Genomic DNA, 12,842 nt, shown 5'->3' with positions numbered 1-12,842 from the left:
GATGTATTAATACAAGAGTTCTTGTATAACATGTAAATATTTAACTGAAAGAATCCCAATAAATGCACTTGTTTGACATTCATCTTTGCTTTATTCCTTTGCCCCGACTTCTACATAGGGCAATATCCAAACTCACAAAATCAAGAATATTTTATAACATCAGCATTTATTTATTTTAAAAAGGAAAAAACGAGTAGGAAAAAGGGAGCTGCTGCTACATCAGAGGTTTTTGGAGTAGCGCCTCCTGACGGAGTCCCTGTAGAACTGGAAGATGTTCTCTGAGGCCTTCTGGCTGACTGCTATACACTGCTGCAGCTGCAGGAGGAGAAACACATGCATGAGTTAATCAGGTCCAACACACCCCTCGTCTCCATCAGACCTGAAGCAGGTCACCAACAGTGCCGGCACAATAATCTGTCCAACAGATGTGGCAATCACACAGACTTACATTTGACAATGTTCCACATTAATGTACTGACCTCGTGAACTGAAAACGATCCCTTGGTGTATGACATCATCACTCTTTGTTCCTTGCTGTCAATAGCAAAAGTCATCAAAGCTCGACTTTCCTGTTGAGAGGAAACGGACAAGATCAAATTAACAAATTCAGCGAGGATTGTGACAGAAGTCAAATTCTGTTTGTTGATGTTGGTGCGCTTTGGTGTATCTACCATTCCCTCAATAAGCCTGTCTTTCTGTTACACTTCTAAATGTTCACAAGAGTCTAGCAAACCATGAGTTACAACAAATTGAGTGCAATCAATAGTGTTACTAAGACATAAATGGACTCGAGTAGTCTGGCCTGTAAGAACTACAAGTGTGCAATACATTTGCTTGAAGTGGGGATTCAGCAATGTTTATCAGCCAATAACAAAGCTTGTTTTTTCTCTAGTTACTTTAAGCCAGGGAACACATCAATCTTTATTAAAAAAAATAAAGATTGATGTGATGTTTCAAGGCAAATGGAGTTTGTCTGAACAAGTCACGAGTGAAATTGTTTATCTCTAACATATTCAACTGCCTGCGTCATCAATCTGTTCCCTCTGCCAAGGACACGCGGCAAGAGGAATCAAAACAGGAGAAAGACGCAACACATCGCTCAGAAAACCATGAAAATCTATCACTGCACCCGCCCGAGGAATGTCGTGATTATGGGAGACAAATGGAGGAGTCTCCACCGCCCTATCACCTCTGAGGATACTCTTCCTTCACCCTACAGCTCTCTCTACTCTCTGATCACCCTCGCCCACCCTCCTGGAGATCGCTGAACACATGAAGGAGATACAGAGGGTTGGCACCGATTCCTTCCTGGAGTTCAAAGACCAAACTAAGACGATGCGCAGGGCTGGCAGCATGTCCTTTACCCCCGCTCCTCAACGACGCCCATCAAAATCATCGAAGCAGAGACGCGCACCACCTCCCCCGACTCCGTCACCGTGCCTACGTCAACCACCTCCTCCCCCTGGAGGCGCACCAACACCCCCGTCACCATGCCTACCACAATCATCCGGACCAAAACGTCCCCCCCCCCCCCCCCCCCTTCAAGACTGCTGTCTCCGAAGCCTGATAAGGATGTGTGTGTAAAAAACGCAAACACTGACTGATATCTGCTGGGTCCAGGCTCAAGGGCGTATGGCACTCTCAACTCTTTCCAGGACATGCCGGGGCCCTGCCTGCCTGTAGCTTTGCCGATATCTGTGTTGATAGGGAATAGATTAAGAGCGGTGAATCAGCTCAGACACAGGAAGCGCTCAAACGTTTGTGTGAGTTTATCAATCTCAGAGTGGCAGCGTGTGTGTGTCTGATGGACAGATGGATGAGCAGGCTGATCAGCAGAGGGTACACCCTGCAGTTTGCCTCTTCTCCCTCCCCCTCCCCACAGTTCAATGGAAACACTCCTGTCATCCCAGGAACAGTGTCTTGCGCTCCAGTCAGAGCTGCAGGAACTCCTGTTGAAAGAGGCGATTTCCAGGGTTCCTCAAGGGGAAGAGAATCAGGGGTTTTACTCCCGCTATTTTCTTGTTCCGAAAAAGACAGGGGGAATGAGACCCATCCTCGATCCGTCAGCATTCAACAGGGTGATAATGAAAAGGCGCATTGACGCATTCGCACATCGTCCATGGCCCAGGGGACTGTTGTACTGTGATCCCTCGGTTCTTGGACCGAGTGCAGGAGGACCGTCTGTCAGTGATCCTAATTGCCCCGGAGCGCACGGGCGCTTCCTGGTTTCCATGCCTACAGCGTACGCTGTCAGGCAGACCGTGGTAAATTCTGTGGCGTGGGGACGCTCTCTCACAGGTGGAGGGAGCGATCAGCGGTCACCCAGTGATAGGCCAGCACTTATGGGCATGGCCCCTGAGCGGGAACACTTAGAGGAGTTGGGCCTCTCTCAAGATGTTGTACGTACCATTCAGGGAGCCAGGGCCGCGTCTACCAGCGCGTCCTACACAGCCAAGTGGGCAGCGTTCCAGCGTTGGTGTGTAGAAAGAAGCCTGGACCCCATCACGTGCCCCCTGCCTCACGTGCTGTCATTCCTCCAGCTGTTGTTGGACAGGAATTTGGCCTTCAACGCAATCAAGGTATATGCGGCTGCCATATCATCTTGTCACGTGGGTTTCGGGGTTGGGACGAAACGTTTTCTTCGAGGAGTACGAATACTCAGACCTGTGTCACGCGCACTGGCGCCTTAGTGGGATCTGCTCTCTCTGTGGCTCCGTCATGTCTCCAGATCCAAGGAGATGGCAGTTCAGCTGTGTTAAGCCCTAACCCGGCTTTTATGCCAAAGGTCATCACAAGCTCTTTTAGAGTCGAGAGTGATCACCTTGGATGGCTTCTTTCCCCCTCCTCACAGGTCGGAGGAAGAAGCCACGTCTCATCTCCTCTGTCCTGTGCACGCGCTGTCTTGCCATGTGGCGCGCACGGCTGCCTTGTGTCGTTCTCAGCGCCTGGTTGTGCACTATAGAGAGCGCTCGATCGGGCAGCCTCTGTCTGCACAACGGCTGTCACACTGGCTGTGTGAGGCGGTGTCACAGGCATACGTCTCCTCTGGGGTGGAGCCCCCGGAGAACATCAATGCGCACTCCACCAGAGGAATTTCCTCCTCTACGGCTTTGCACGGAGGAATGTCAGTGGAAGACATTTGCACTGCTGCATCTTGGTCTTCCCCCTGTTCATTTATTCAATGGTATTTGAGGGATGTCTCCCATTCCTCTCTGACACACCCTGAACTGGGTGTCCTGTCGGAGTGAGTGACGTCAGGGATCCAGCTGTGCGCTCTCCTGCCTGTCTGCACGCAGAGAGCTGCTGTTCCCCCTCTTTTTGTCACTGGGCAAAGTATGACCTTCGTCTCTACTTTCTCACAGCGGCAGGTATGTATTGTTTCCAGCCTTCGTCCCCTCATGGAGAATATTCATGTTGTGCTATATTCCAGGGACGGTGATGCGCCATTACGCATGGCACAATAGGCATGGGTTATTATCTGAGCAGGTGTGTCTGTGCTTCTAGTACCGGGCGGACCCAGTGCGGCGCAGACTCCATCTTGCTTCGCCCTTAACCCAATAGCGATAGCCTTAGAGGGCGAAGCCATATACGAAATAGAACTGAAGTTACCTACTGTAACTCCAGCTTCTATGAGTATTGGCGCAGCCCTCTAAGCGCTGGGCCCCACTGGCTCCACGAATAGCTGAAGAAAAGTTATTTTGTATGGGAGCAGATTGTCGGGCCTCCTTCCTATTTATACCGGAAGGAGGCCCGAGGGTGGGGCCTAAAAAGTGTTTCATTGCGGCGCGGGTGCACAGGGGGATTACCCAATAGCGATAGCCTTAGAGGGCTACGCCAATACTCATAGAAGCTGGAGTTACAGTGGGTAACTTCAGTTTCCCAGTTACACAGGGACGCGGGAAGTCAGTCAGAGTTGGGGGTGCGTGCAGCGTCTCGCAGCGGAGTAACTGTGGTGCGGAGGGGGGGGGGGGGGGGGCTGCGAGTGGAGCCTCGTTAGCTAGCCAACATGTATTTAGCAAATGTTTAGCAAAATATTAGAAGTGAGGCTACTAGACTAACGTTAGGTCTACTGTAATAGCCTCACTTTTAATAGTTTGCTAAACATTAGCTAGCACCAGTGTTTTGCAGTTGCTAGCAGCTTATTGGGATGTTATGCTAGATAGACAGATATAATAAATTAAGCATTATTGTTAGTTAAGCATGTCAGCCCCACTTCTTGTCTCTCTCTAACTCATTGCAGATGGCTGCACTAAAGAAAAGGGCACAGAGAGGAAACCAGTTGTAAGATGTTTAAAAGTTCATTAAACATAATATAGGCTTAAATGCATTTCAAATAAGTTGTGTTGGAGTTTGTGTTATTCTACATTTTGACACCAAGATTTTCTGATTTGACTGCACATGTATCTCGGTTATCGGTCCCCTTGATCGGTATCGGCCTTGAAAAAGCCTGACAATGTGGGTCCTTATCAACTGATCTTTTTTCCATGTAGGATTTGTTTTTCTCACCTCAGCTGTGGTTAGCTATTGGAGAGGAACAAACCCCCAGAAAATGTGCTAAATGCTAATTTTGCCATTCCTTATTGTTTCTAGTATTATCTTTATTTGTTGGGACCCCGTTTGGGGGGTGGTTTGTTGGTATGTAGGTCAGCTGGTGAATGACAAAGGGTGAATTGCTCCAACATTTTATTGTTGACCCTGAGGTCTGGACTTGGCTGTTTGTTTCGTTTCTTTACTAAACATTGGTGAACTCTGACTATGGAACGTAACTTCTACTTTATCTTTCATATTTGTATACATACTTCTTGATTATTTGTAAGATATCTTTGCCCCTTGACTTGTCTCTGTGGGACTAATAAAAAGGTATTATGATAATCCTAAAGGTATGTTTATACTTAACCGTCATTATTTAAGTAAGGAGGCATATTACCATAACATGTAACTTGTATGCATAAAAGACAATGAAAGTTACATAAAGGAGGTCATGTGACTTCTCACTCCCCCTCTGCTGTCAACTAGTGCAGCCAAAGCTTCCTGCCCTACAGGGCCCTCTGATGTACCTTCTCCTGAGCCGCGGTGGGGTCCGTGATGATCTCAGAGTCTGCGTTGATAGCGCAGGTCACCCCACAGAACAGGCAGCTCATGGGCAGGCCTGCGTCCATCAGGGCCATGCAGGCTGCGTTCAGGAAGCAGGCCAGGCGCTGAGCAACAGCTAAGGAACAGCTCTCACCAGGAAACACCTTAAGGCCCCATTACAACGCCCTACCGGCACAACGTTTTACTGAAGGATACGGAGCCGTCGTCATGGATCAGCTGGAGGACCAGGGTGAGGGAGGAGCGGGGGTGGAGGGTCAGGAGCAGAGACGCCTCGCAGGTCTCCCTCACACACTGCTCCTGGGATCGCTCCCTTACACCTGGAGGATGAGGAGTTGATGGGACACATCAGTAGGGTTGGGAACCGAAACTCGGTTCCAGGTGAGAACCGATAAGAAAATACCGGGTACCCATACAAAATAAACAATTTTGGTTCTGCTTAACGGTTCCTAAACGCGGTAGACCCTGTATTCCACCGGGTCCGTCCTCGCCGCGGTGACCCGGTGGAATACAGGGGCGGACTGGCCATCTGTGTGTTCTGGAGAATCACAGAACGGCCGGTCGTCAGCGGGAAGTTAACGGCCGGCTCGGTTTGCTGACGGCCGGCTCGGTTTGCTGACGGCCGGCACCATGTAAGTTGCGCTGACAGGCGACAGAGGTCTACAGTTGCCCCGCAGCGAGGCTCCCCCGCCCCCCCGTAGACAGTTCACGAGCTCAGTCACTTCATAACACCAGATGGGTCGCGGTAAACGCTCTGAAGTGAGGCTCCACTACACTAAGAAAGAGAAAGACGAGGCACAGTGTAATGCCTGCTAATAGCTTGCCACAGGCAGCTCAGTTAAAATAAAGCACAGCTATTGTGCAATACATTTGTATTGCATGTATATTTTTTATTTGTAAAAATGTCAGTTAAAGCTTAAAAGAATAAAGATATTTTTGTTATCTAAACATTTGACCTCTTTCTTTTATAATTTTGGAATCGAAACGGGGAATCGATAAGAACCGGAATCGATAAGCAGAACCAGAATCGATACATTTCAAAGATACACATCAGACAGGAAAGTGGCTCACCCCTCCCACCTTGTGGTGGGTTTTGGAAGTGTAGCTTTTGCATAGAAGAAGAAAAGTTTGTAAAAACAGTCACAGTCCTCCTAATGCTCCAAGAACCACAAAAATCCACCCGTTCAACTGCCAGAGCCGATACCGTGTTCCCTTTAGTGTTAACTTTCTGTCTGTCTTCTAGTGCCAATTACTCTGTTGTCCAGTGCTCTGTCTTTTAACCCATTTCCTTCTGTTGAGCAGTTATTTTGCTCTTATTATATATGCTTTGTGTCTTTCTGTTTGTCGTAAGGTCTCCTTTCTGTTGGTCGCTTGTTAGCAGACCCTTCACGCGATAGCAGAGCGAACAGGGACAGGAGGCGTAGAGCGAGGGATCATTGTCCACTAGTTAGCAGATGGCGTGGTGCTCGCGGACGGATTAAAAAAACGAAATTGGTCGCAAAATATACTTTGGCGGCCATAAGTCTATATGTGGGAAACCCTGTCTACTTATAGGATTTAACAATTAACTGCCATTTCACTGAAATCACACTAAGGACAATGCAATATTCAAATCACACGAGTAGCAATATTTGTTACAGGAAAAAATATGTGTTAAAAATAATAATAATAATAATAATAATAACAAAACCCAGACCATGATCAGAATACATAGAGCTTTCAATGGTAATGAGTAATAATGCATACATGATCAATCCCTCAAATAAAATTAATCATATCAAAATTGTATTTTATGCAAAAATAAATCGCAATTAGTAATTTTTTCCCAAAAATTCTCAATATCTAAGTGCTCTTCACAAAGGTACTAGAAAAGGAAGATTGCCATAATTCATCAGAACAACATTAGACAGATAAAACTGCCTGATGAGAAATACAATCCTCACTTACTGGGCAGTCCCACTTTGGGCTGGATCAACACCTCCAGGGTTGCTCGGTCGTAGATTTCCTTACTGACTTTGACCTCAGCTGGTCCGTACACCGCGGCTATCACACTTGTGTCGCCTTTACAAGAGGAGGAAAAACAGTATTGTTAGAGCCAGTATTATCGTCTATCCCTATCGTCTATTCCTTGACCTCTGAGTGAAACGTCACGGGGTTAAGGGATAGTGGATAGGAGAATTCAAAAGGACTTAGGAGAAGAGACTGCGGTACTTTAGAGAATCGACTGCACTTTCACTATCCGACGTGTTTATGATGCGCCAGCGGACGTCATGAATGTGCGTCTGCTGCTGTGGGGAAACCATGGAAACTACAGTTTTCTATACAGCGGACTACAACATGGATGTTCAATAAGAACGAGGGACTCCTGTGAACTCATCTAGAGACTCTGCTCCGTGCTCTGATGCTGCTGCTTTGCTTTATGAACGTGGACAACAGAGAAACATATTCTTCAGGACCAAAGCTGGAATTCAAATAAAAAAGGAAAGTGAAACTTATGCTCGTCACCCTCTCCCTCCGGTCCACATTAATACCAATGATCCCAATACGTATGATTGTATGAACTAAAGATCTTAAAATCAATACAGATGTATTTATTATAAACGTTAGTCCTTAACATCTATCACGGTGTATATCACCATTCAAACATCTTTTAAAAGTTGAACAAACCCCACACAGCTCAGTAAAGACTGAGATGTTGACTTTATTTGATCATTTCAGTGAAAACTAACGTTCATATTTCTCTCTTTATTATAATACTGATGAACGTTCAAAACAAAGCACTTTGGCAACTTACCACATACGTTTTAAAATGCTTAATAAGCACCGTAACTTTCATGATATCATTTCTCGGTCATAATCGGTTGTTTCCGTGAACGGCCGACTGTTGAGTGACGGTAAATGCTGCGGCTGCAAGGCATTGTGGGGCAGCATTTTCTCCTTTCCTTTCGGAAGATCCAGGCTGAAGTCGAATAGTCCATTTAGCTTAGGAACCTTCCTAAAGGAGTGAAATGACCCGGAAGTCCCTCAGTGGCAGCCATGATAAGTGCCGTTCCAATTCTCTAGAATGATGAGAATGATAGGAAAGGAGGTTTCAAACTTCCTTTATAACCTCCTTTAGCTTAGGAACCACTGGACCTCCCTAACCGAAAGGAGAGGAGAAAATGCTGCCCCACAATGCATTGCAGCCGCAGCATTTGCCGTCACTCAACAGTCGGCCGTTCACGGAAAAAAACGATTATGACGGAGAAATGATATCATGAAAGTTACTGTGCTTATTAAGCATTTTAAAACATAGGTGGTAAGTTGCCAAAGTGCTTTGTTTTGAACGTTCATCAGTATTATAATCAAAAAGAGAAATATGAACGTTACTTTTTTACTGAAATGATCAAATAAAGTCAACATCTCAGTCTTCACTGAGCTGTGTGTGGTTTGTTCTACTTCTAAAAGATGTTTGAATGGTGATATACACAGTGATAGATGTTAAGGACTAACGTTTATAATAAATACATCTGTATTGATTTTAAGATCTTTAGTTCATACAATCATACGTATTGGGATCATTGGTATTAATGTGGACCGGAGGGAGAGGGTGACGAGCATACGTTTCACTTTCCTTCTTTATTTCAATTCCAGCTTTGGTCCTGAAGAATATGTTTCTCTGTTGTCCACGTTCATAAAGCAAAGCAGCAGCATCAGAGCACGGGGCAGAGTCTCTAGATGAGTTCACAGTAGTCCCTCGTTCTTATTGAACATCCATGTTGTAGTCCGCTGTATAGAAAACTGTAGTTTCCATGGTTTCCCCACAGCAGCAGACGCACACAATGACGTCCGCTGGCGCATCATAAACACGTCGGATAGTGAAAGTGCAGTCGATTCTCTAAAGTACTGCAGTCTCTTCTCCTAAGTCCTTTTGAATTCTCCTATCCACTATCCCTTAACCCCGTGACCTTTCACTCAGAGGTCAAGGAATAGACGATAGGGTTAGAACTTAGGAGCTGATTTTTAAACTATCCGACTGCAGCCCCAGTGTTTCCTAAGCTAAAGGAGGTTATGCCGCAGTGGCGGCATGGTAATCATCTGCTTGCCTACGGTACTCGTAGTATGTGTGTATCTTGTCAATATATTTGAATGTGTGTTGATATAACGGTTCATTCTTCGGGCGCGCGCAGCACGTTCACAGCCTCACAGGCATAGATTGCGCAATATGTTATTGCACACCTAAGAGGTGAAGTGCAGGCATATTGTCGTTCAAGAGAGAATATGATGCGTAGTTCTTTTGTTTGCCTATTTACCTCGTTAACGTAAATAATACTCATTACATTGAAAAATGCATTATTTGTGATCAAAATAATGGTTGTTGGTAATGTATATTAGCGACCCCCACAGATGTTTGATTTCACTGGGTCCGTGGGAGCTCAGGCCCCTCCTTATGGGAGCTCAGCTCCCATTGGCTCCCACGGAACTCGAAACCTGGGAGAAAGTAAACAATAACGTGTATGGTTAAGTGTTAGCACCCCCCGAAGAGGCACAAGCTCTTACGTTGATATCGGAGATTTCAATAAATAAAATAAATATCCGAATAACGAAATTGAATCCCGAATAGTACTCCAACGAACGAATATTTGGATATTCAGATATTCCGTTACAGCCCTACAACATTGTACGTAGTACTACATAGAAAGGGTAATTTATATACAAGTAAAATCCCACAAGAGTATGTTATCTGCTACTGACAGACACAACATCTCCTATACTGTGCCTCTGCAAAACAGATGCACTCACTGTTTGCTGTTTTTTAACACAGCATTCGGGAAATAAATGATAAGCAAGCATAGGTCACAAATGGGTTACCAAAAAGGTTTAACACTTTGTGAGTAACTTAGTGGGATGAACAGTTGTGAAAAGTACATCATCAGTTATGTTATTGATGCTAATATTTATGTACTTTTACTTCAGTAAGAGTTTGAAAGCAGGACTTTAACTTGTGAGTATTTCTACATGTGTAGTGTACTACTATGTTTACTAAAGAAGACATCTGAACACGGCTCCTAACACTGATGGTGGGTAATATACATATGTGCTATTGTATATGGCTGTAGTTAAGACACATTATGAATAGATAAGAACGTATAGGTTCGAGTTAGGTGCCGATACCAACTAATGGGACTTGACTGACTTGTGCACATGTGCTAAGGAGGCTAACAACAGACGGAGTGATATTCTCTGAGTGATATTTCAGTTTCTTAAAGCGTTACCTTGTACGAAGGAGGCTGACCCGTCCGGTCGAGACAGTAACGTTTGTTCACAGCCGAACTCCCTCAGAGAAACGTTCGTAGAGCCGCACACTTCCATCATGCTGCTACTACACTACAACCGCGATGGAGGACTGATTTTTGTTGCGGGCTAGTGACGAAATCTGTTTTGCTATTTGCGGCACTCACTGATGACGTCGTTATCTTCTTCTTCTTCTTCTTCTTCTTCTTCTTCTTCTTCTCTCGGTTTTTGGCGGATTGCAAACAACTTTAAAGGTGCATACCGCCACCTACTGTACATGAGTATGAATCATCATATCATTCCATCTCTTAACCTATTATCTAATCAAAAATAAATATAAATAAAATATATAAATCAACAAAAAACATGATCTTTCCTGATCTAATGTTAAATTATTTTTCCTACCTCAGTTTCACTCAGGAATGTAAACAGTGCCTTTCTGGTAGCTCTACTCCCTCTCCTTTTGTTCCCAACACACCAACCACACTCCATTCCCTCTCTGCCTCTAAAACTTTAGCCTTTAGTTTTTCTCTTTCAGCTTTATGTCACAATGTAGCAAGATATGTTCTACATCTTCTTTTACTCCACAGTTCCCGCACTTGTTACTGTCACTTTTCCCCATGATATACAGCGTACTATTCAAAGCTGTGTGATTTATTCTGAGTCTAGCTATCAGGATTTCCTCCCTTCTGTTTCTTTCTTTATAAATATTAATTGTAATTATCTTTTGTACTTTGTGATACTCTTTGCCTTTCTGGTCTTTCTCCCACCTTCTCTGCCAGATCTCCATCCCTTTTTTCTTAATTACTGCTTTTCCTTCTCCTTTTCCAAGTTGAACTGGTAATGTTATTTCCTTTTGTAGTGCAATTTTTGTTAATTTATCAGCACACTCGTTCCCTTTCACCCCCTCATGTGCAGGCACCCAACAGAGCTGCAGATCTATACCGCCTCTGTGCAGTCTTAACAGGCTATGATTCAGTTCTATGAGAATGTCTTCTCTGGCAGTTGTTGTATGCTTTTTAATATGGACAATGAATCTGTGCATATCACCGCCCTATCTGGTCCGTCCTCTTCAACCCACTGTAATCCTATTATTACAGCCAGCATTTCTGCTGTATACACTGAAAATTGATCAGACACTCTTTTTGAAATCGATATTTTAAAGTATGGGATGTATACCAACTCCAACACACTCTTCCTTGTTCTTAGAACCATCTGTGTATATTTGTAGGTAATTGTAGTAGGCTACTTTTCGTTCAGATACATACTTGTTTTAATTCCCATCTTCATTTATGACGTCGTTATTCTCCTTCTCCTTCTTTTTATCCGAAGCTCGTCTCAATTGAATATTTTCCTCACTTCGCGTCTTAGCTCCGCCTCCGTAAGATTCCACCGAGAGACACTAGGAGGAGACGCGAGGACAGAGGAGTCCTCAGTGTGCAACTGGAGACTTCTAGAATTGTGTGAGTAACATTCTGTTTTTAGACTTCTCTGTTTCAGTGTGTGTCCTCTGTATCAATGCTCTGTAGTTGATCTGACTGAAATTGTGATTTTAAATCTCAAAACCGCTACAGTATCTGTCAGGCAGAAACTTGGGACAAGTAATTTGACTGAAACCTTAAAACTGAACTAACTGACTGCTAGGGTTAACTTTGATTTAAACATTTGTAGAATACTAAGAGCTTTATTGAGTAGGTGTAACTGTATTAAGGGTTAAACTCATAACTTTATAACTTAGGGTTTAATGTAATTGACTGAAAAGACAATAACAAGTCAGGAGGAAGCCAGTCTCGATTTCCTTTTGAGGGCCACCAGCTGCCTCTGCAGTTAACTAATTAAAGGGACGTGGCCCCACAGCTGTGAGAACTCAGCAATCAGGTGTCCATTTTACCTTAGGTAGCACTTTCCTGGAGCGTCAAGACATTAGAGTCCTGCGGGAGTCACGAGGGAGGCAAAGAGGAGGCAAATCCTACTTTGATTGAGCTAAGTATCGCTGGTGTTTTATTTTATTTTATTTGGTTGTTTAGCCCCTCATGCTATAATCATGTGTATTTTCTCCATTCCTGTTCATGTGTCTTCTCGCAATTATCACTGGCCCTGTGTATCTCGTAATCGATATAAACGGCCTGCTCTCGTCTATCCCACGTGCTCCACTGGGATCCAACATCTAGTTTCAGGCGGCCTGTGGAACTGCCAGTCAGCTGTTCCTAAGGCTGACTTCATCTCTGGCTACGCCTCCCTGCAGTCTCTGGATTTCCTTGCTCTCACTGAGACGTGGACTACTCCATTCAACACATCCACCCCAGCAGCTCTCTCCACAGCATATTCCTTCTCCCATACACCCAGACCCACTGGCAGAGGAGGTGGCACTGGTCTCCTGCTCTCTCCCAAATGGAGCTTTTCCCTCTTCAAGCTACCTAACTTCACTCCTTCCACCTTTGAATTCCATGCCGTCACAGTAACCCATCCTATACAAT

General features: G+C 44.8%; 1 protein-coding gene across 1 annotated transcript; it reads right to left on the bottom strand.

Annotated features, from left to right (window-relative positions):
* Positions 1-123: 123 nt before the first annotated feature.
* On the bottom strand, positions 124-10,533 carry exosc5 (exosome component 5). Its single transcript, XM_034098168.2, has 6 exons — positions 10,347-10,533; positions 7,039-7,152; positions 5,290-5,411; positions 5,058-5,198; positions 480-569; positions 124-315 (listed from the first exon to the last, which is right to left on the bottom strand). Exons 1-6 carry the CDS (start codon positions 10,444-10,446, stop codon positions 220-222), a joined length of 663 nt encoding a protein of 220 aa, XP_033954059.1. The 5' UTR covers positions 10,447-10,533; the 3' UTR covers positions 124-219.
* Positions 10,534-12,842: the final 2,309 nt, after the last annotated feature.

This window comes from Pseudochaenichthys georgianus, chromosome 13 (genome assembly GCF_902827115.2).
Source record: "Pseudochaenichthys georgianus chromosome 13, fPseGeo1.2, whole genome shotgun sequence".
Taxonomy (NCBI): domain Eukaryota; kingdom Metazoa; phylum Chordata; class Actinopteri; order Perciformes; family Channichthyidae; genus Pseudochaenichthys; species Pseudochaenichthys georgianus.
The sequence above is the reverse complement of the archived record's forward strand: the minus strand, read 5'-3'. Positions and strand labels throughout refer to the sequence as shown.

What these genes read in the sequence shown, in the direction of transcription:
- exosc5 (XM_034098168.2), bottom strand. Translation starts at nt 10,446, where the DNA reads ATGATGGAAGTGTGCGGCTCTACGAACGTTTCTCTGAGGGAGTTCGGC. An exon ending in GTCAGCCTCCTTCGTACAAG is followed by an intron (nt 7,153 to 10,346) that starts GTAACGCTTTAA and finishes CCTCTTGTAAAG; the next exon opens with GCGACACAAGTGTGATAGCC. An exon ending in TGATCCATGACGACGGCTCC is followed by an intron (nt 5,199 to 5,289) that starts GTATCCTTCAGT and finishes GCTGTTGCTCAG; the next exon opens with CGCCTGGCCTGCTTCCTGAA.